This window comes from Drosophila santomea, chromosome X (genome assembly GCF_016746245.2).
Source record: "Drosophila santomea strain STO CAGO 1482 chromosome X, Prin_Dsan_1.1, whole genome shotgun sequence".
Lineage (NCBI taxonomy): Eukaryota > Metazoa > Arthropoda > Insecta > Diptera > Drosophilidae > Drosophila > Drosophila santomea.
In genome coordinates, this window is record NC_053021.2 from 14,561,328 (window position 1) to 14,585,811 (window position 24,484).

A 24,484-nucleotide genomic window follows, 5' to 3' on the forward strand; every position below is an offset into this window, starting at 1 on the left:
TTAATTATAACTCTCCAAAAATATTTGTTTATAAAAGAACCAAGGTCAGAATATTTTTGTATTATAGATATTTGGTGCTATTTTCCACTTATGTCAGATTTGAAGTTGAGTTAGAATTAGAGTTTCACTTATGTTGCAGTTGCAAAAAGATGACAATTATCACAACAATGTCGTATTAAAATGCATTGTCCTACGTAGAAATGCTATGTCCTATTAAAATGCATTGTCCTACGTAGAAATGCTAAACTGAACTGAACTCGATGCCACAATAAAAGCCACACAATTGCGCTTCATTTTGTATTACTTCATTGATAAAGAAAATATCATACAATTGGACATTTAATGCGCTGAAATGAAGAAGGAAGCTGAAAACCTGAAAGCTGTATGGGAAAACGAGAACGAAGTCAAAGCTTAAACTGGAGTTCAGTTGGCTATTTGTAAATTATTAAATGCTACGCATTAATGAAAATGATGTAGTTTGCATTCGGGGAATCGCAGTTGTTGCCGGGGTTGAATGGCCCAACTTTATAATGAGAGCAAGGAACACACGCGTGCCTCAAAATATTTACACACAACGGGCCAAGGAAGCGCTGGGCGTGGGGTGGTGTGGTGTCCTTGCCTCGGCTCTCGTCGTCCTGCTGGCTCAATAATTTCGTGAAATCATGGGATTCCAAGGGTGTGGTGGGTTGGCCGCTGGTCATCCGGCATGTTGGCCTTTGGTAATTTGCTGAGCTACAGCTTTGTATGCGATGGCAGGACATTCGATGCTTTTGCAACCCCCTTGCAAACGGAAACTTGTTTTCCCCTCGCCAAGCGCATAATTTCCAAGTTTTCAAGGGAGTAGTAGTGGGTCTGTCATGGCGGACATGCGATTGTTTCGAAAACATTTCACGTCTTCAGCTGCCTGGCTACAAATCGGCATAGAAAAGGACTCGCGATCGGAACAGGAACTCTAGGAGCTCGGAGTTCGCAGCTCCGCAGTTTGGCCACCAAAAAACTGGGAGGCACGCACGCCGAGATTAAAGGTTACCACTCGCGACCTTGCCCAAAAACCAAAAAAAAAAACAAAAAATATATATGCACAAAAAATATGTAGAGGCAGAAACACGAAATCCGGGCAGCAGCTTGTGGCATGTACGTGCTCGTGTCGCCGGTGCCGCGAAATCGCGTCGTAAATCATTATGAGCTGCATAAATGCCTACAAAATGTTTCAATGTTTTCGATTATAGGCCGCCGCATCCCGATAAGCGTTGCGATGGCGCCTCCACGGCGGTTCATGAACTTTGTTCACCCGGGGGCAGCTTAGATTTCAAAGATATAGAATTCTCTTATTATTATTTTTTTCTAATAAAATAATAGCACAATTTGTTGAGGAGAGCGGGAATTGGTAGTAAGCTTGCAGTTGATAGTAAAAAGCGCGCACATAAATGGGTCAACTTCTTTTAAATATAAGCAAACTTGGTAAAATCAATTTAGCTCTCAGTTTTGTCATGAATTTGTTTAACCTTTAGTTATTTGTTTAATATATTTATATTTTTATTTATAAATTTATATTTTTATTTATATATTTATATTTTTATTTATAAATTTATAATAATATCAATATAATATAATATAAATTTATTTATAGTTTTATTTATATATTTATATTTATATTTTTATTTATATATTTATAATTTTATTTATATATTTATATTTTTATTTATATATTTATAGTTTTATTTATATATTTATTTATATATTTATATATTTATTTATAAATTTATATTTTTATTTATATGTTTATATTTTTATTTATATGTTTATATTTTTATTTATATTTTTTGTTATATATTTATATTTTTATTTATATAATTAAATATGGCTGTTTAGCTTGCAAGTTGAGGGCGTCTAATTAAAGCGTCTCACTTTCGCCTTCGCGAAATAAGTTCTTAGCCGTATTTTTTGCAACTTCCAGCGAATTTTCCAATTTCCGTCTGGCCAAGTGTGTGTGCATATGTATGTGTGTGTAAGGGTTTTTGGTTTGGAAGTGTGTGGTTCGTCTGGCTGTGTGTGTGGGTGTGTGTGTGGGTGTGTGTTTGTGTTTTTGTGCCGAGGGGCGCATCGCAGACCTAGTCAAATAAAACACTTTCTAAAATTTGACTTGGGCAGAAACCGCATTCATTACTCTTAGCCAGGAGCCGGCAGCCCTCAGCCAGGAATTTGCCGTTTTTAATCTCATTTCAAAAGTCCCTTCCACACACACACACACACACACACACACACCCATACACACAGCTACACTAACACACACTTGAAGACGGGCAAGGATGTGTAAATATGAGCATTGGTCCAAAAACTTGGTGATGGAAAAATAAGTTCTGGCCCATTCGCCGGGGGAGAGATTGAAAATGATGGTCCGACAGATTTTGAAAATTACCACGCAGCCAGTCAGCCGGCGGGCGAGTTGCAAGTTGCCCGTAGGCCAAGGAACAGGACATCTCCACATCCGCATCCTCATCCGCATCCGCATCCGCATCCTCATCCTCATCCGCATTCGCGTCTGGCTGGCGAAGAGGCAACCGCAGGAGCTGGGCCTTGAGCTGGGTAAATATTTGTGGTTAGCGAAAGGATACTTTTAGCTATGCGTAAATTCAAAAAGGCAAATTGGCAACTTCTGAGCTCTTTCCCTATGTGAATGGGAGTGTGTGTTGGGGGGGGGGGGGGGGCATTGACATGGGCTGCCCCAAAAGGGGGTGCAATATAATCATAAGCAAGAAATAAAGTAATCAGTATATCCATAAATTAATTAATTAATATTTAAAATCATTTCATAAGCTTAACTTAGTAAGCAATGCTATACAGTTGACAAAATGGCCTACAATTCCTAGAAGTTAACAGAATATCCTTTCAACTGGCATCCTGCCTGTGCCTCTGGGTGTGGGTGTGTGGTTGGCCCAACTGTAAGCGTGTAGGTGTTTATAGGAGTGTGTGTGTGTGTGGGTGTGGGTGTGTGGTTGTGCGAAGATACAATATCTCAGGGCAGTGCGATTGCGTGAGTAATACAAACAAACAGGAGACACATGGGGCATACGAGTGTATGCCCCCTGGGCAGCCCAAAAAAGCAGATTGAAATGGCTTCCATCCGAAATCCAAAATCCGAAATCCGCAAAAATCCCCCCGTTTTTGCCCTGCTGATTTCATTAAGACGGTGACCAAATAAAATTTATTAATCCTAAGGCTAATAAATAGTGCGACATTAGCGCAAAAAGGCATCCAACCGCAGCGGCAGCAGCAGCAGCAAAGAACCGGTCCATGTAGGTCCTGTGGTCCTTTGGTCCTTTGGCTCTCTGCTCTGTTTGGTCCTTCTGGTCCTTTTGGTCCTTCATCCTGCTCCAGGGGTTGCTGTGTGTCTGTGCGGCTCATTTGAATGTACTTTGCGCTTTTAATGGGGAAAGTGGCAAATTTTTGTATCTATTTTCAGGTTTTTTTTTTCATTTCAATTTTAATAGCATCCTCATCTCGTTGCGAAAAAAAAGGGGAAGCTGTCGGTTCAGAGGTCAGAGATCAAAGCAATTAACCCCACTGATCTCGGAAGCTGGGCCACAGATCACTCTCCAAATGAGTTGGAAAACTAGTTATTTTTCGACATCACTTTCGGGGGATTTCGCTGAGCCGACTTGTTGACCTTTGGCCATGCCATTTCGACATTTAGGGAATACACTCGCATGCACAGCATCATCATCATCCGGAACAGGAAACATCGGGGGGTTAAGCCGAGTGTGGAATTTAATTAGAGCTCGTGTTTGGCTTGATTTTTCTCTCAGGTGAGCGCGTCAAAAAAAAATAGAGAAAAACTAAACGTGAAGCCATGCAAATTGTGCACGTGAGAAAATAATTACTTTCTTTTCTTGGAAAATATATACAAAAGTTCTTTAGTTTCCCAGTAATGATGTAAAGTTTAATTTGATTTGAGTTTGATTTAAGTGTAATATTGGAATATTACTTTTCCCCAGTAGATTTTTGTGAGCATTTCTTATCTCAGTGCAGCGCAACTGACAAACTTTGGTTGTCATAAAAATTTCAGCATGTGCTCGAGTACAGAGTTCCCAAAAGGGTTGAGTTGAGTTGAGTTGAGTTGAGTTGAGTTGCTGCCTATTTACCCATTTACCCCGGGGCAATTGTCATAGGCACGCACCATCTAAATTCTCACTAATCACGCAATTAGAGTTTAATTAAAGAAATCCAGCAACAAAAAACGAACGTTACTTTTTTTCCACCATTTTCACGGTGATACTACGTTTTATTTTCCAGTTTCCATTTACCATTTTATTTATATAGACTTTTTTAATTTGCCTGCCCATCTATCTTGGCTTTTTCAGCTCTATAATTGTGCAACAAAGTTTGGTCCAGGTGTTTACGCAGCTATATGTGTGTGTGTTTTTGTGTGTGTTTGTGTGTGTGCTAAGAGGGCGTGTGTGTGTGTGTGTGTGTGTGTGTGGGCCAGGTGGACAAATGGATTTTCCAAATAAGAGAAGCGGGAAAATGGGCGGACTACAAAGGCAAAGCCAACTCGGGATTGCATTCGCATTCGCATTCGCATTCTCGTTTTTGTTTGAAAGAGTCCCAGGAACAACACACAAAAAAAAAAAAAAACCAGTGGCGGCGACGGCGGTGTAGCTGGTTGAAAAGGGGGGGGGCTGCAAAGGGGGTTCCGCGGGGGTTTCCGGGGGGCAAGGGGACGGCTTAAAGAATGCAAACAACCCAGTGAAAAGTTAGAAAAGTCATTGAATGTCAGCCATGCAAGAGGTGAATGGAGCGGGCGTCGAGGGGCGAGCGGCAAAGTTGCACTCTCCACTGGCCAGGTTTTCCAGGGGGGGTTTTCCCGACCCACCATCCCCCCGCCCGCATCCCTCCCCTTACGCGCACACACGCCGGCTTAATGATTCTTTTATTCATTATTTCTCTTTTTTTACACTCACACTGAGGCCCTTCGCTCGTTTTCCTACATGTGCAGAAAATAAATAATAATATCAAATAATTGTGTTAACCATTTAACTACATTTTAATCAATTACGATTTTTTTGGAGTAAGAGTAAACAAATCTTTGTAGTTATACAACATGCTTATTGGCTTAATTTAACAAAATGAAACTCGCATATTCTTAATTCTTAGTAGTTACGAATGCAGGTTTTTGTTTTTATCCTTCAGTTTTAGGTATTAGTATTAATGTGTAATATATTGCAGGAGTTCTGTGTTCTGTATCCTTTTTTCCGTGCAGGTGTGTGTGTGTGTGTGTGTGGGCAGTGGCGCAAGTTAGCCAGTGCCTGTGTTCGGTCGCTGGGGGCGTGGCTGTGCATCCTCAGGGGAGGAGGAGGCGGGCGTACCAGGACACCAGTACACCAGGACACCAGGATACCACCAGGATACCACCAGGATGTCGGGGGCCAGCGCTTCCCCCGAAGGACAACGGAGGATGCCGCCGGAGCTGCGCTTTGGGGCTCTTATTAACGAACCAGCGAGTGCGCGAACGAGCGTGCCTGGTGTCCTGCCGTGTGTCCACACACTCGCACACACACACACTCGCACACAGTCACACACTGGCACACCCGCACACATACATATGTACATGCTCTCACACATGCAAAGACAATGTGCACTTGCACTCCACACATACACTCACTTACACACGAAATTCGCTCGCACCAAAAAGGATGCATTGAAAGGACCTCGACCATCCGCTCTTGCACTCCATCCCCTCAACCCCCCTCTTGGTCCTCCAGCCCCTCCCCCGCTTTATGACGCCACAAAGGTTCATGGACAGTATGAGAGTCCTTAGCTGGCACAAAAGAAAGGCTTAAGTTTCCATTTGGTCTCTAGAGCACGATATCCAGCGCCAGGACACTCACTCACACATGCATGTGCACGGGCACGGGTACGGGTACATAATGTGTGTGTCCTGCCGGGATAGGGGGATGGGGGGATGGGGGGACAGGGTGGTCCGATGAGGCTGAGGCTGAGGCCGGGTTCCATTGCCCAGTGCCCGAGCAATACACCTGAAATAAAAAGCAAAACATATATACTTTATTGTTTTTATGAAAATATTTGTGGCACTTCAACACACACACGTTTCATAAGATCCTTAGACAGCTTAGTTTATTATCACGCGTATAAATGTGATTATTAATTAATCATTAATTCCCATTTCTTTCGGTGTAAAATGGAGCTGCGGAAACGAAACGAATGGAATGGCTACGAAAAAGCCGCCGTAGTCTGCGCTTCAGATTCGGATTCGGATTCAGTTTCGGTTTTCATTCCCGTTTTCGGTTGCCTTTTGCTTGTGGCGGCAATGCGCGTGCATCCTTTACGGTTTGTCCGCATATCCTGGAAATTCGGGTGTATTGGTTCGCTTAAAAATATGCATGCATTACTAAGCACATGCCAGACTACATATGTACATAAAAAATGGAAAATGTATAGATTTTATATAAAAATATTTAACAAATAAATAAGAAATTTGCTTTACATCTAAATAATCTATTTTCTGTATTTGTAAATTCCAATATTATTTTAAATAAATCGGCGAAAAAGGGTTAAGCAAAGTTGATCAGTCGTAAGCGTATGTAGTAACTGGCGAATATGAATGTGCTCTGACTTTGGAGCCATAGACATTTGTTCTTTGACTTTCTTTGCTTTCCGGGTGAGACACCCACTCATCCCATCCCCACCCCCCCTCTGACCAAACCCCCTCCTCCCCCCTGCGGCCCCACGAATCGCGTCTGTGCGAGAAGTTTGTGGTATCATTCCATTGGCATTGGCAAGCCAGAAACAGAGACGGAGCCTTTTTATTGTTTTGGTAACGTGCAGAATAAGAAAAGCGAAAAGCGTCGTCTAAATGATAAAAAAAAACAAAGCGCAAAGAAGTGTAAAAGTTGTACTCCATATATATATGTAAATATATATGTATATAGATAGATATATGTTTGTGTATGTATAAAGCTGGAGGCCTGGGGATCTCGCGTAGATCTGCGTAGCCCCCGTGGACGACGCCATGTTTGCTTAACGGTGCCCAAAAAACCCCTTCGCATTCACGATGGCTGTGGGTGGTTTTTGGGTGGTTTGTGCCCGGGCTGTGGCAGCCATTCCCGGGCCAGGGTTTCAATTAAAACATCACCCGGCACAAGAGGTCCCCTCGGCCGCCCGCCACTTTGAAATTATTCAAGTGGTCAGATGGTGTTGTTCATTATTCCTGTAGTTGTTTTTGTAATTGTGCACACTCAAAGGGGTTGAAAAGCGCGCACACACACACGCACACACTTGGCGTACATGTGTATGTGCATGCATATCCTGGCAGACTCCGGTCACAGATACAAATACAACGTACATCCGCTCACATTGGTAGCTGTTGGTAGCGAGTGCGTCAATTCGAACATAATAAATTAATTTATCATCAGAAAAGAATCTCTGCCAGCTAACTGTAAAAGTTTCACCCTTGTGCCAAAGGCAATGCGAGAAAGAGATGGTCGCATGTGTGTGAGCTACCCGCCATGTGTACTATATACACACACATACTTGAATTAGTCGCTGCACGAACAAATGTCGCCTTCACATCCTTCCAGCTTCATTTTCATTTTCCCCAATGTCCCCCCAAAAATTTCTGCCCTTAACGCCAACACAACCCCCCATCCCCCCAAACCCGCCTGAAAGTAAAGCCACAGACCGAATCGCAGTCCTTGTATCCGCTTCGAGTTTTTGGAAAGCAAAGAAAAGGCAAGGAGTGGAAGGGAATGGACTAAAACCCCAACCAAGGACGAGGAGCGCAGGACCTCCTGCAAATGGAGAATGAATAATGCGCACCAAGTGGGGTCCACACATTCGGCAGGACCCTGTTATTAATTGCCCACCTTCAACCGCGGTACGCCTCTTCTGCGGCCAAAGGCGGTCCAATGGTGACTATTGGGTATATATGTATGTAACATGGAGTGGATACTTGTGGTCCGATCTGGAGCAGAGCGGAGCAGAAAGTGCAGAAACACATAGTTTACTTTATTAGTATATTGTTATATAACATTACTAAATCGCAGCTACGTATGTAAGCAGTGCGCTGTGTACATTACGTAAAGCTTATCAAATTTTTAAAATCTTAGTGTAATACTAAAACTAAATAAAAAGCTTTACTTAACATGTTGTTTTATTTGTGCGATAATTTTATCAGGGCAAAATATTAATTGTCATGCTTAGATCATTTTCAATTGATTGAAATTTTAATATTCCTAATTATTTGGCCATAAAATGAACATTTTGTAGTGCGAATTTAATGACTTTTTGGTTAGAAATACCTCATTTGCAGTAGAAAACTGCTACTGATTATGATCGAATAGTATCAAAAATCTAGTACCACAAAAAAGCAGCATTTTATTTTTGATACTATTTCATGATTTTTCGGTTTAAAACAGGCAAACAGAAATTCGAAAAGGTGGTTAACTGTAGTTAACTTTAGAAAACAATCGGTATGTTATCTGTTTGTTTAAAGTTGACGAACGTAAAACAAAAAGATAAAAGCCAAATATTAATTGTATTTTAACTTGTGTTGTTGTGATCCAGGCAATATAAATAAAGTAAATATGATGCTATTTTTCCACTTAACAGCTATGTTAATTAGTGATTAACTTTCTCCGAATAAAGATTAATAGCATGTTGCTGAATAAAAGCTTATTCTTAGATTCTCTCAGAAACATAACTTTTACACTAGTTCTTCAGTTGAAGTCCTATCGTTCGATGTCCGTTTGCAACCAGCGCAGAGCCGGAGGCGTCGAACTTGTTCGACAGCGCGCTAGTTCGAACTGGCCAGTGGGCGCTGGTGGGTGGGTGTTTGGTGTGTGTGTGTGCGTGTGTGCGTGGTGGGTGGAGGATTGCTGCCGCTGCCGCAGTTGACGGCGACTGCGCTGGCGGCGTCGCATATGTGAGGTTCGTTCGGCTTGGGCAGAGTTTCGGTCTCGCTTGCAGATGCTAGATGCCAGATGCCAATTGAAGTTTCCGCACATGACAATTGGGGCGGTCGGTGGTGCTTGGATTGGTCAGCGGCTGGTCGAGTGGTCACGTGGGGTTGGGGCCGCGGGGGGCGGTGGGTGGCCAATGGTGGACATGTGCTGGCCGCTCTCTCTGTCGCTCTCTTTTTTCCTCCCTACAGCTTTTCTTGTCTATTCCACCCGTTTAGCCAGCGGTAGTGAGAGCGCCACCTGGCGTTGGTTTTCGGCACCCCTTACATGTAGGCAACACATTTTTTTCGGCGCACGATCGTTTTCGATCCTAATGGGTTGCCTACTTTTGGGCTGGGCGGTAGGTTCCATGCTGCTATAAAACCATTTATGGGAAAAATAAAAGTCGCTTTCGCTTGCTCGCTTACAGTTTTTCAATTGTATTTTTATATTTTTTGTATTTTCGTAACACAGACAACTATCATTTAATTATTAATTTTTAAATTTGTGTTTTTTGTTTTCCTTTTCGTATTCTCGTTATTGTTACTTTCAAAAAATTACACACATTTGAAAAATATTTTTGTTTTTTTTTTCCGTTTTCGTTTTTTTTCCTTTAATTCGCTCCTTGCTATTGCTCTCGGCCAAATGAGACAATGTCCTGGTTTAATTTTGTTTAGTATAAAGGTTCCATTTTTGTTATAGCTACATTTAATTTTCTAAGATTTAATGATAGTTTTAGTTTGCTTCGTTTCGTTTCGGTTTCCGTTCGCCGTTTGCTCTGCTTTTCGTGGAAGAAATCAGTATTGAAACCAAAAATGTTGCCAAATAAAACATAAAACTCGTGTGTGTGTGTTTTTTTTTTGAATTTTCATGGATTTTTGTTTATTCAGTTTTCGCTTTATATATATGTTCTATATATGTTAAACACAATGCATTAAAACCTCATTCTTAAATTTAGTACATGTCGAATTCGATAAATAATGCACGGTAAACTTCGTCGATGGAAACTGTGGAAATCGCCGGTATTAAGGCAATTTGGGAAAATTCAACTGCTTTAGTAGGGGGATTTCCAGGTGGGATTTTTGGGGACTCGAAACAAAACAAGGTTTAAACTAATGTTGCGCCTTTGAATTTTGCTCACAAAAATGTATTTTTACTACAAAAACAAACAATTAAATATTAATCAAAATTTTGGATTTCAATCTTTTTTTTTTTTTAGTTTCAATCAAATAACGAAAATCAACAGCAAAAAAACTATTTATAAAAAAATGCACTTTCTCGTGTCCTTTTTTTCCGCCTTTTCATTGTCCGTTTTCCAGCTCTCTTTCGTCTTTTACTTTCTTTCTGTCTTTTTTGTTTTTTTCTTGTTTTTTGTTTTTTGTTTGTTAGCAAGAAAACAATTTTCGTTCTCAGTTCTTCAGTCTTCTAAATCTAGTTGTTGTCGTTTTGTTTGTTTTGTTGTTGTTGTTTCGGTATTTTCTCGTTAATTGCTTTCTTCTATTTCTTATAATTCACTTGAAGTTTTACGTACAAATTTGCATCTTCATCTTTTTTCAATTTGCTCCTGCCTCAAAGTTTATGCATGATTTTCCTTGTCAGCTTATACTAAAATTGTTTAAAAAAAATTTGTGTTTTACATTTATATTTATTTATGTATGTAAAAAAATTTGATTATTTTTCGTTTTTTTTTCATTTAAATTACATTTAATAATAGAATTATGTCTAGGCAAAAAAAAAGATGGGAAAGTAGGGAAGTAGAGGAGAGGAAAGGAAATTAAATCAAAGGGAACTCGAATAAAACGAATACATATACGATAATCATGATTAGAATTAGATTTAGGATTTTTACAAGTGTTCGTCTTTAGTGCTAGGGGTCTAGATTTACTAAAAAATGTACATCGATGAAAAAAATATTCATTCATTCACTCGCCCATATTGGTAATATTCATATAGTAATGCCATTAAGTTTAGAGTATAATTTTGCTTATTTTTGTGGCTCACTGGGAGCAGAATTTTTTTGCATGTTTTTTTTTTTACGTTTAGATTTAGTAGGTTTCTGTTTTTCATTTTATACAAATCCTTTCTCTTTCGCTTACTTAGTCCTAGGAAATACACTGGAAAATGTGTGTCCACACAATTACTCACTAATCGATTATATTAATACATTTACGTATATTTATATACTATATATATATTTATATATATAAATTACAAGCACGAAAAAAAATGTTGGAAAAAAGTGTGTGGTGTGTTTTTTTGTTTTCGTTTCAAAAAAAAAAAAAGAAAGTAAGGTTCGAATCTTTAAAATTATATTACATAACGGTTATTGCTTTGGTATTAAATGCCTCTGGTCGTTTTTTTTCGTCGCCTGGAAGGAGCTGGATGGGGGCTTTTTTCAAAAAAGTCATATTTACAGGGGGCTTGGTATGTTTTTTGTTTGCTTTCTAAATCGTTTAGACACCTTTAGAAGATGCGCGACATGATGCGACTGCGACTGGTCTGTTGCTGCTGCTGCTGCTGCTGCGACTGCTGCTGATGCGACTGATGCTGCTGATGCGGCTGATGCTGCTGCAGTGGCGGTGGTGGCGCCAGCGGCACGGGAAAACCACTAAAAAGTCATGCCTCCTCCTTCAGCGATATGGGATGGACGCCGGTCAAGCTGGAGGAGGCATTCGAGTCATTGTCGCCGCTCACGCTGCCCGGCAGTGAGAGATTGTGACCGCTGACGAACTGCGGCGGATAGCCAACGACGCCCATGGGCGATAGTTGTTGCTGCTGCTGCTGCTGCTGTTGCGACTGCTGCGCCGCCTGGGCCTGCACCGCCTGAGCCTGTACCGCCTGCGCCTGCTGGGCGGCGGCCTGGATGTGCTGCGCTGCAGCCTGTGCCGCCTGAGCGGCAGCAACCGCATTGGCAGCCGCCGCCGCCTTGCCCTGGTTGACGACGCACTTGCGCATGTGCTTCTCCAGCGTCGAGGGCACACTGAATGGCATGTCGCAGAAGCGGCAGCGGTACACATCCTTGCCGGTCCTGCCGTGGGTCTTCATGTGCCGCGTCAGCTTGGAGCTTTGGGCGCAGGCGTAGGAGCAGAGTTCGCACTTGTACGGCTTCTCGCCGGTGTGACTTCTGCGATGCACCGTCAGATTCGAGCAGTTCTTGAACACCTTGCCGCAAAACTCGCACGTGTCGTTGCGCTGCCGGCTCTCCTTCTTGAGCAGCGGTCCCTGGATCAGCGAGTTGGCGCCACCCAGGCCCAGTGGCTTCAGCTTTAGATTTTCGAACAGTGCCTCATTCCGGTGGAGAGCCTGCGACATGCCCCACCAATCGCCGCCGTCCATCTTCATGCGCTTGCTCAGCTCGAAGGGATTGGGGAATGGATTGAAGAGCGGCACTTGCGACGGAGCACCTGCATCCTGCGGCTGCTGGAACATGTTGCAGTTCTTGGCGAACTCATCCCGCAGACGCAGTGCGGCCACAGGCAGACCATTCAGCTTGTCACTCAGCGGAGCACCAGCACCACCGCGATTGTTGTTGTCGGCTGCTGCAGCAGCGGCGGCGGCGGCAGCGGCGGCTTCCTTGCGTCCGGACTCCTGGAGCGCCTGCTTGTAGGCTTCACTGTACTGGGCAATGTTGGACAGACCGAACTTGTCCATCAATTCACCAACCAGCGATGTGGCGCCCGAGCTGGTCGTCTTGGGGCTCTGGCTCTTGCCATCGATACGATTGCTGACACTGAGGTCCTCCGCCTTGTAGTCCATGTCCTCGCACTCCTCCAGCTCATCCTCGTCCTCATCCTCGCCATCGAGGTCACCATCGCCATCGGGATCGTTATCGCCATCGCCCAACTCCTCCTCGGACTCATCGGGATTGGGATCCTCGTCGTTGTCGGCCTCATTGGTTTCCAGCGAATCGGCATTGCTGCCATCGTCCTGGTTATCCTGGTTGTCCTGCTCATCCGCCGGACTGCGATGCACCCGCATGTGCTTCATCAGCTTCTGGATGTGCGAGCACTCAAAGTCGCAGGCGGTGCACTTGTACGGCTTCTCGCCGGTGTGGGTCCTCTGATGGATGATCAGATTGTTCTCGAACCGGAACTTCTTGTCGCAGTAGCTGCAGGAGTAGCAATGGGCAATGGGTTCCTGCATGGATACATCGCCCGTTTTCGAGGGTGGCGTGCTGGCGGAACGCGGCGTGCTGGCCAGGATTAGTCCCAAGCTGCCATTTTCGGAGCTAGCATCGCCCAGTTTCTCGGGCGGAGTGAGGGAATGGGGTCGCGGGATGGTGGCCAATTGCTGTTGCTGCTGCTGCGAGGGCGAGGGGCTCGCGAAATGCGGCGATTGCTTCTGTCGAGGACTCGGCGAGCTCGAGTTAACAGTGCTGCCAGCTCCAGGGCTTGTTGTGCCCGCAAGCTGACGCAATCGCTGCGAGTAAAAATCCATCTGCTGCGGTTCCAATTTCAGGGAGCCACCAGCTCCGCCAACCAGACCCGGTGTGATCTGTTGCTGTTGCTGTTGCGATTGCTGCTGCTGCGACTGCTGTTGCTGCTGTGCGGACTGCAGTTGCTGCTGGGCACCTTGCTGTTGCTGCTGCTGCTGCAACGATTGCTGCTGTTGCTGTTGCTGCTGCTGCTGCTGTTGCTGGGAGCTCAGAGATGGTGGCGGCAGGGCTGCTGGGGGCACCGATCCACGCTGGCTGCCACTGCTGCTCGACGATGGGGGACGTGGCTCAACCGAACCGGTGACCACGCCACCGACCACCTGACCATTGGCATTGAACTGCGCCTGAGCGGCGGCAGCGGCGGCGGCCAGATTGAAGCCATGGTGGCGGAACTGCTCGCTGACCAGCTGCTCCATGCGGTAGTGATCGGCGGGCGTGGGGCGTCCGAAGAGTGGCGCCACCGTAGGAACTACATTTCCGGCCTGGGCCAATGCTGGTGGCAGTGGCATGCGCAGCAGCTGGAAGGGATTGGCGTGCATGGCCTCTGGCGGCGGCAGCAGCGGATGATGACGCATGCCAGCGGCCATGGCGGATGCCAGATTCTCTCTCTGTTGCTGCTGCACGCGCTGCTGTTGCTGCTGTGCCTGCTGCTGCTGCTGCTGTTGCAGTTGCAACTGCTGTTGCTGTTGCTGTTGCGGTGAGCCAATGCTGCTGGTGTTGCTGATGCTGCCACCGCTGGTGTTCACCAGCGAGTTGGAGCAGGTGGAGCTAACCGAGGTGGACAGAATGGCCGATGCCGCTGCGCCCAACGGACTGCTCCTCTTGGCCGCCGATGTAACTGCGGGATTGGGACTGACCGCTGGCTGTGGACTCGCCAGACCGGAAGCGGAAGCGGAAGCTGCTGCGGCGGCGGCGGCGGCCAATGCCAGAGCACTGTTGTTGAGGGCGGCGGGCGTGGCCACCGTCAATGTGGCACCTCCGCCGGGACTCTCCACGTAGATCTTGACGCCGTGCGAGTGCTGGACATGCTGGATGAGGCGCCAGGCGGATGTGTAGCGGGTTTTGCACGTGGAGCACGTATAGTTGCTGGGTTCTGCAAATACAAGGAAAAAACCAAAAACTCATATAGTACATATAAACAAAAATTGCATAAATATTGTAAGAGTAAATGAATAAACTAGCTTTAATTTGCGAGCAGTTTAAATTGCATTGCCAGCAGCTTAGCTAGAAGTTGCAACGTGCACATTTTCGGTTGCCTGGCAATTTTGTTCGTTCGTTATTAATTATTAATGAGCATTTTGCGGAGGCGCGGAACCTAGCCAGTATTTATTTATTTATTGATTTTGCAGAGCGCGCGCGGTTGGCATGCCAAAATGCAAGAAGCGCAGGACACGCATGAAACCCCGGTACGGAGATTGCCAATATAGCGTAGGATATTGCCCCATGCAAAAGGCACACACACACACACACACACACATGTGTGTGTCCTTTAGTTTGCTGCGGTTTTGTCGCGACATTTGTTAATTTGCCATGGCGGAAATGGCAGCCCTAAAAACCACCCACCAAATGTCCTGCGTCCTGTGTCCCATGTCCTGTGTCCCGTGTCCTGCGACACATGTGCCGCCCCGCGCAACAGATGTAAAATTGGAAAATTTATGAAAAATGTGCAAAGAAGACACTTTTCCTGTTCGTTATTTTTTTCGTTTTTTTTTTTTGCGTCGCCACTAAAAACGAAAATTTTCTAATAAATAAAAATTGAAAGCCAAGGCGAAGGGGGCTAAGGATGTGGCCACATGTCGCCACTGCCACCGCCAGCGAGGGCAACAAGGTGTTAATGCCATCGAAACTATGGCCAACGAACGAACTACCCCCGAGTGATGAGGACGCACTCTGCATTTAAATGACACCTTTAAAGCGCACAGAATGAACATTTTTCCATTTTTTCATTTTTCCGAAAATTATCCATAAAAATGAATGGAAATGGAAAGGCACGAGACAGGACACGCATTCTCCACACTTTTCCTTTTTTTTTTTTTTTATGGCAATCCACATTAAAGTTGTGCTGGCGGCAGGGGGCATACAGAATACTGAACTAAACTGAACTGAAACAGCTTCCTGGCGCTGTCAAAGGTGAGTCGTGTTTAACATGCTTTCGCCGCGACCCTTTGGCAGCGGGATCAGGATCGGGATCGGGATCGGGATCAGGATCCTGGAGATCAGGGATCGCTGGCCCGCATGCCACAGGAAATGCAAATGAATCTGACAGATAATACGTTTACAATGCCTCACATCCCTATGAAGCAACACAAGGAGCAACCCTTGAATCCTGCTGCTGCCAGCGGAAAGGGTTGCGCGATCGCCGAGCAAGCGAGAAAAAAAGAGGTAAAAGTTGTCCAAAAACATCAGGCATTATTTGTCTGATCCTTGATCGCACAGCTCGCGATGCGCACGCGCTTCAATATAATCATTTAGATACAAAAAAAAAAAACAAAAAATACAAAAAAGGAAGAGACGAGCGGGTAAAACACAAAAGGCGCGGGTTTGGCACGTTCTGATTCTGTCAGCTGTCGAATGCGGGAAGTTTCGACACGGAAAATAAATTTAAATATTATTTACTCTTTAGCAAACACAAGGAAAACAAAAAAAAAAAAAGAAATGTGGAAAAGGGTTTCATTATTAATGCAAAAATAAGGTTATTAGGCCGAGAAAATTTCGAAATAATTATATATTCATGTCATGTGCGCACAATTTTCAGCTGCTCTTTCAATATTTTGATATTTTTTTGTATTTTCATTTTCAAAATCATTTGCTAATCTGTATACATTTAGAATTCATTAATTAGAATTCCTTGTTTGCAAAAGCTCATATATTTTTTTCGCTCTGCAACGCAGGCAGACAAAGAGCGCGGATATCCTGGCACCGGAAATGCCAAATTGACCGCCAGGAAGTGCAGTCGGCACACAGTGCGTATGAGTGATTTTGCCAAAGCAGCGGGTGGCGATCAGAACAAAAAAAAGGGTTGCGCGCGTAATGGGATAATTGTTGCAGCTTCGCCAACTGTCAGCATCCTAAGCCAGTCGGTCTGTGTGAATCCTTTTCCGGCTCTTGCCGCACATAAAGGACGAACACAGAAGGGGTCCGTGGCACTGGCGACTTCTAATCCTTTCGCAGGACGTGGAGTTGCATGAACCGATGGCATTATTAGAAGGCATTGATTTCGACCACTCGACCATTCTCGCTCGTGTTTTTTACACTCTGCTTTCTCTTCACGAGATTTTCCTTCGTTTTTTTTTTATTTGGCTCAGTGCCAGCATGAGTCAATAATTGCGGTCTGAGCCTTAAGCCCACGCTCCCGCCCCCGTACCCGCACCCGCACCCGTCCACCTGAACTGTGACCCTTAACCCCTTAACCCTTAACCCGTTAACCCTTGATGGGGTTTCATTGTCGCTGCGGTCGCGACACGCTGAGCCTCGAAATTGATAATTAACACGACGCGCTGACAGGTGAAAAGTCCTGTGGCAAGGACATGTTGCATTTACATTTTTGCAACAAATATCCATTTTGTTGACAGTTGGCTTGGCTTTCTTTTATTCAACGGGCGGGCAGGGCACTGGCTGCCTGGTTGGTTGGTTGCCATGGCGTATTTATAATTACCAAATGGCCAACAATGGCCCCAAAAGGAAGGAGTTAGGTTGGACAGCCCCGTGAAGTAAAGTACAGAACAGAAAAAAAATCAAAAAAAAAAAAAAGAAAGGAGAAAAAAGGCAGAACAATGCGTAATTAACGCAGCTCTGTGCGATGTATCTGTGTATCTGTATTGCCAGATGTATCTGTATCTGTATATCTGTATCTGTATATCTATATATCTGTGTGCATATCTGTGTGACTTGTCAGTTGGCATTGTCAGAGTCAAACAACTTTTTGCCGTATTGTCAGTGACTTTTGTTGTTCGCTGTTTGCTGTTAGCTGTTCGTGTCAAAAGCGCAAAAGTTCAAGGGTTAAATGGCGTATGTGTAGCTTGTGCCTTTCCCCCCTCGCCTTTCTATTGTCTCTGTGTATCGGGGGATATATCGGGATATATGTATATATCCATACCAATTTTTTAAGGCCAATTTGATGTTGTGAGTCAATCGCTTTTCGGCTGCCTGACACGCGACCTTCATATGCGCGTTGATTTCATATGCTGACCTCTCTGCTGACCTACGCATTCAACAAAAACAACTAGAAAAAAATAGGGCACCTCTTTCAGTAAGTTCAGTAAGTCGAGGGTATACTCTTGATTATATTTATTTTATTTTGATTTTGATTTTGTTTTTTATTCCCGCAAATGTCCCTTGCTCTTGTTGTTTTGGTCCTCGCTTTTGTGCGTGTGTCAAGTCCAGTGCGATGTCCTTTGTCCACTCAAGTGGCCTTTCACCCCCTTTGGCATTCCTTAGCTGCTGTTTTTGAGGCATTCAAATTACCCTCGAGGGCAGCTTCCGAGCTTCCGAGCTGCCCAGCTTCAGAGTTTCAGCGCTTCAGAGCTTCAGAGCTGTAGAGCTGCAGAGCTGTAGAGCTGCGGCTTTATTGTCCTGCCTGCCTGGTTACCCTTAACCGTTGCCATAGTCCTGCTTGTTTTTTTTTTTTTTTGTTGTATTGCTGTCTTTGGCTTTTCATCATCATTTGCATTGAAATGTCAAAGTCAAAGGCCAGGGAAAGAGAACGACAGCAGAGAGTGAGAGAGAGATTGTCGCGCTGTCCGAGTGTCCTTTTTCGTCCTGCTGCCACTGCCACTGCCACTGGCACTGCAGTTTATCAGCATTGAGAGCTGCGCTTTGAAGTCCACAGTCCGCTGTCCGGACTCCATATTCCATATTCCATATCCCGTTGTCCATAGTCTATAGTCCGCAGTTCGCAGTCCGCAGCCCGCAGTGTCCGCGCTTTTTTCCCCGTATTATTATTTATGTGTACTTTTTTCTTAGCCCAATGCCCCTGAAGAAGAACCAGGGGTTTGATTCGGTTTTTCGTTTTTGGTTTTTCGTTTTTGGTTTTTGGTTTTCGGTTTGGTTTGGTTTCTTTTGATTTAATGCAGCTGCAGCTTATCGCCGAGGGCCCGCGGCCCGATCATCACATCAAACACATTTTTTATTCAACGCTGCTGCTGCTGCCACTGCTGCTTTGGAGGGAATTTTAATTTTGCCACCCAAATATGCGGCATGCTATTTGGACAGGATGGGGTATGGTATGGTATGGTATGGCTACCCTGCACCGGAGTTGGGCAGTGAGGACTCACCTGTGTGGACTGTGTTGGCCTCGGCATCGACCAGCTCCATTTTGGGCCGCTTGGCCAGCGAGCGCTCCTCCATCTCCTCATCCTCATCCTCATCGTCATCATCTTGATTCGGATTTTGATTCTGATGATGATGATTGAGGCCCTCGTCATCGTAGGGCTCCTGCTTGACCTTCGCCTGCTGCTTCTGCTGCTGCGACTGCTTATCCTGTCGCTCCTGCTGCTCCTCCAATTCGCAGCTGCTGTCGCCGGAGGATTGGCGCTCGATGGCCGCTGGACTGGAGGGGGCGGCATTCGAATCGAGGGTGGTGGCGCCCGTCTCGCTGTCCTTGGGCGTGGTATTGTCGTTCTCTGCAAGAGGCATTCAATGCAAGGGGTCAGCTTGTTAGTACACAGCGAGAAACTTGGTTGGTTAAGAGAACTCACCGTCTACTAAGCGTTTGGGTGTGCTGCTGGCTCCGTCGGCCAAAAGGTCCGCCGGACTCGGTGGTGGTGTGTGTATCCTGGAACCGCTGGCCGTACTGCTGGCCGCCGCCGCCGCTGCTGCCGCCGCTGCTGCTGCTGCTGCTGCTGCAACTGCCGCTGCTGCCGACGCTGGAGCGGATTTGCGACCGGTTATGGGGGCGGAGATCGAGGGGCGACGATTGACAAGGCTGAGCGGACGACCTTCCTCCGCATCGCGATCCATTTGCGGATTCTGGGTGGCACACTGGCCATAGTTCTCCTTGTTGCACTGCAGCACCTTGTGCTGGATGAACTTGACAATGTCCGAGAGGGCGAACGCCTTCTGGCAGGCGCCGCACGTGAGGATGTCCTGTGTGGCCACGGCATCGTTCTCTGTGGAGTCGGAATCTGTAAGAAAAAAGCGACAGTTAAGTTCAGTTCAATTCAGTTAAGTTCAGTTCATAAATATTCCCTCACTGTGTACAACATTAAGTTGGCAGAGTTTGGCATGCAGGCGGGCTTCATTAATTGTTCTCAGTGTTGCAAGTGAAAATCCCCTATTTACATTTGGACAGATAAGCAAATATGCTTGTTCCGGAGGAGTGAGGCTCATGCTGCGAATGCCAATCTCTGTGCACTTTAATTTATTTGCCAAATGCCAGGGAACAAAACAATAAAAATAGCCCAACAACCGCCCACCCCCCACAAAAACCGCCAGAATTTGCATATATGGATGGGTGTGGTGAAGGAGATTCCGATTCCCAGCTCTGAATTTAGGACTTTGGCTTTGGTTTTTGGTGGTGGTGATGGTGATGGTGATGGTGATGGAGATGGTGGTGGTGGTGGTGGTGGTGGTGGTGGTGGATTGATTGTGTGCATGACCATAAATTCCAGTAGCTCTGCAATTAATTCAACTGCTTTTTGCCACACATAGAATCGGGAATAGTATCTGCGGTTGTCATGGCTTATCTGGCCCAGAAATTAGCAACACCCAGTGCATAACATATACCAAGTATACCAAGTATAGAAAAGGCAGCACAACTTAAGCGCCCCGAGGGCAGTTCAACTTTTGTTTTCGATTCCATCGACGGAACTTGATTGACCAGAAAGGTTTTGTGCTGCAGTGTTAGTGAAATATATACCAGAAATATGGAACAACAAAAAAAAAGAAAATAGAAACACAAGGGGACTCCTTGATGCCCGCAGGACACTCGGGGGAAAAAAGTTGAAATCGAAAATGCACAAGTTTTCGGTCAAGCGAAACTTCTTCTTCACTTCCCTTCCTCACCAACTATAATCACACAATACTCTTAATTTTTTAGGTTTTTCTTGTTTTTATCGCATATCAAAAACTATAATCAGGACACATATAATATTATTTTTATGGCACATTTTCCCTATTTTTTTATCCATCCAATTTAATCGAGGACATCATCCGCAATTACAGCACATCTCCGCCCCATTCCACAGTTGTCAATTAGGAAATAGATCTATGAATTATTGACTCCCTGTCGCTTTGCCACTTGTTTTCTCTATAGACGAGTATACATCTTTTTTTTTATGTCCATTTCGGGGGCAGTTCGAACAATTTGCGGTTTGCCCGGGTCCAAAACAATACTAAACAATAGCTAATGCGCCCTAAGCGGGGATATTTGGCCCGCCCTTCCAATTGTCCTGCCAGGAGCTACGCTTTTTTATCAATTGATTGTCCTGCGACGAGGATGAGGACGAGGACGAGGATAAGGACTAGGGTGAGGGTGAGGGTGATGGTGATGGTGAGGCTGTTGTACACACATGTGAACACACGATGTCGCCTCTAATTTCTGCTGATTGCCTGGGTGGGCTACGCTCAATTTTCGCGTTTATTTTTTTTTTTGCCATATATGCCATTTTCCTTCCCAAAAAAAAAATATGTTTTTCTCTCCACCCTCCGCCCGTTTGACCTTTTTTTGTTCGGGCATTTTCCGGCTGATTATTAGTGTTTTATTTATTGATTGGCCGGCATGCCATTGGCCAGAGCCGAAAAAAACAAAATAGGAAGAACAGGTAACAGTGTAAAGGTGAGCTGCTCCGTTTTTACCTGCTGTCTCGCTGCAAAAGGGGGCGTGGTCGAGCAAAAGAAATGGCCGGGGGCGTTGCCCGATGATATTTGCCTAAGCGATTAGATTAGATGTTTGCTCACAGATTAGCAAAGACAGCAGACAGAAAGACAGCAGACAGCAGACAGTAGAGAGCACAGACTGCAAGCTACGATTATTTATGAAAAGGAAAACTTATTGACAGCATGCACAATATTGCGCCAGCTGAAGAGGGTTAATCATAATGCTTAGGGGGCAAAAACAGAAAAAGAAAGCAGCAGTGAAAGGTGAAAGGGTGTGAAGCTGTCAAATGTGTCAGTCCGGCTGACAAGTGTCAACAGAGTCCTTGCCAAATAGATTTCATAAAAGTATAAAAGTGCCAGCTTACCGAGACCGTAAAGTCATAAATTGCATTAACCCTTTCGGGCAGTGACCAAATCGAATGCGATTTAAGCAGATCAAATAGTCAATATATATATTGTATATACATATATGTATATATAGGTAGACAAAAGACAGGATTATTCTGTTAACATTTCATATTTTATTTTCATAAACTACGTCTAGGGGTTTTTACTATTTTACTACCGCGTAATTTGCTATGCATTTCCGATCGATTGCCCGATAAAGTGCTACATTTTTGCTGCCTTTTGGAATCAGGAATCAGGAATCAGAATTTATTAGCTGGTGTGATGTCATTGGCATCTCTTACCCTCTTGCATATATGCGTAATTAATTCAGACGTTTTTCCCCCTCAGAAGCAAGAGAATAAATTGAAGTGCGTCGATTTGTTAACCGCACAGCTTAAGTCAAATATTTACGAGCTGCGACTTTGGCCTAAAGCACTCCTGGCCATTTAATGCAAGCCTGCGGCCATTAATATTACCCCCCCAGACAATAGTATACATATATACATATATATATATATATATATATTTGTATATTTGTAGTGTGTATCCATGGGGGTTAGCACAAGTAGGACAATTAAGAATTAACATATTAATAGAAGTTTTGCGCAAATTATCAGGACAAGAAAATATGAAATTCGTTCGGCTTCTTGTATTTTTGTTATTTATAACGTTCTCGTGTTATTGACTGCCCAGCAATGGGCGTGTGGGGGCGTGGCAGGCCGAAAACAATACGTTGATTGTGCTAATTTATGCCCCCATCCTGGCAGTAGCACACACACACACACATGTGCAGTGGTAAGGAGTCGAAGGATTCGAAGGATTCGGTTTTATGGCCCAAAGGTTATGGGTGGCTGCTCCATCTGTGTGGATGCCATAAAAACCAGGCAGAGAGCGCTGTATTTAGGTGCTCGCTTTCGCAGGACGCAGGACGAAGGACACGGGATCCCGATGAAAAATGGCGTCAGCCACGAAAAACTGGACCAACTATCGTTGGGGAAAATGGTGGAAAAACAGCGTAACTTGCTCCTCTTTAAAGGAATCGCAGTTGGTATTACTATTAAAGTATAAGGTAGAAGAAAAGAAAGGAATATATAATGTATAACCATTCATTTGCAGTGCTGCGAAATCGAAATCGAAAACTAAAGACAGCTGAATGGTTATCCAATTATAATGACTCCAAGTGCTCCACTTCGTTGACGGGTTGTTAAATAAAAAACAGAGTAGAAATAATAATAACGAACGCCCCGAAAATGCTAAGTAAATATTTAAAGACAACGCTCGCTTTTTTTTTTTTTTTTGTTCTTTCAACTTGTTGTATTGTTTTTTTGGCCAACTCATTTAAAAGTTTAGCAACAACAACAACAAGAAAAAAGGGTTAAACAAACTTAAAATTCTGTGGCAGGCGATAACAGTAAGCGTGAGCGTAGTAGTTGTAGTAAGTATATATATGTATATAAATATGTAAGTGTTGTGTCCAACAGGCGGTTGATTTTTATTTTTTTGTTTTTTTTTTTTTTTGGCTGACAGTGACAAAGCGACGTCAGCAGCTGAAAAACTGAAAATCAACTGAAGTCAAGCGGCCCCCGACTTAATTTGTTTAAACAAATTATGTGTGGATAACATAGCGATACGGATACGTGGAAAGGTGTTTAGCAGCTGAAACTATAACAAACAGAGCGCTATGTCGCACAACTACACACACTAGTGTTTTATAGTATGTATATATGTACATATGTATGTACATATATTGTACTGCCTGGAATTACAATGATTTCTGTTGTGCGGGGGCGCAACAATGGCCACAAGTATCGAAGCCCCGAAGCCTTATCACCAGCGGTCGCCTTCGCAAAGTGTTTTAGCATACAAAATTTGGTTTTATTTGCCTACTGTGCCCCAATAGAGTTTGCTTTCTGGTGGCTCGGGGGGTTCCGCTGGGTTACCGGGGGTTTCAGGGAGTTTCAGGGGGTTTCAGGGGTTTCCAGGGGGTTTCATGGGGTTTCATGGGGTTCCAGGGGCTCAGGGAAAAAGAAGCGGTTAGCCAAAAGCTAGCGCTGAAGCTGATAACACCCGCATATGGCGGCAAGGTAAGCGACTGGATATCTGGACAAACAAATGAGCAAACAAATGGAACCCCGACCGTAAACCGGAGACCAGAGACCACAGACCCGTAGACGGACAAACGGACGGACGGACGGACGGACAGACGGACGAACGGACAAACGGACGGTATGAGCCCACAGTTACCCCGCCAGGTTGAGTGAATGAGCCATATGCAAATATGGTCGCGGCCTGGAATCGGGCATTAACATACTCGCATATAGTCCACGTGTGCGTCTGTCTGTGTGTTAAAGCTGGACACACATGGCGACTGATAAGCCAAAGGAAATGGGCACAAGGTATGGGCACAACAGCACAAAATAATAAAAAAAAGAGCATTCAACCGAGAGTGCAACACAAATACATGGCAATTAATGTTTAAATATAGCCAGGTGTAAAACCTAAATGCATGATAGTAAATACGTTTCAATTTTGAACAGTTCCCAAAGCCTGCTCCTCTTTTCGCTTTGAACTTTTATATTTAAAGCAACAAATTAGATATGGTTGATTATAAATATATAGTACATTTCCTTGCAACTATTCAAGGTTCGAGCATTGAATCTAGTTTTATTCCAAGTATCCCGCTTAAGTGCAACTGTACTTCCGGTTAGCTGAAATCCAATTGGCCTTTTGAAGTCGCGCGTTGTTTGAACATCCGTTTGTAATCGAAATGTAAGTTTAAGGTGGACCGATATGCACGGCAAAAGACCCGCTCTATTTGCTTAGAGCCAATGAAATGTTCCCATTGTTGCTTTGCTCTCTGCTCACTTCTTTTGATAAGACATACATATGT

The 24,484-nt window shown here is 44.5% G+C and overlaps 1 protein-coding gene across 1 annotated transcript in view; it reads right to left on the reverse strand.

Moving 5' to 3' along the window:
• Positions 1 to 10,690: 10,690 nt before the first annotated feature.
• The window catches only part of LOC120456571 (B-cell lymphoma/leukemia 11A), a 45,838-nt gene continuing 32,044 nt past the window's right edge, over positions 10,691 to 24,484 (reverse strand). The window contains exons 2-4 of the mRNA XM_039643459.2: positions 19,089 to 19,514; positions 18,666 to 19,013; positions 10,691 to 14,485 (exon numbers count right to left, since the gene is read on the reverse strand). Of these exons, the coding sequence (XP_039499393.1) occupies positions 11,574 to 14,485; positions 18,666 to 19,013; positions 19,089 to 19,514 (3,686 nt within the window). The 3' untranslated portion in view covers positions 10,691 to 11,573. The remainder of the gene's footprint in view (positions 14,486 to 18,665; positions 19,014 to 19,088; positions 19,515 to 24,484) is intronic.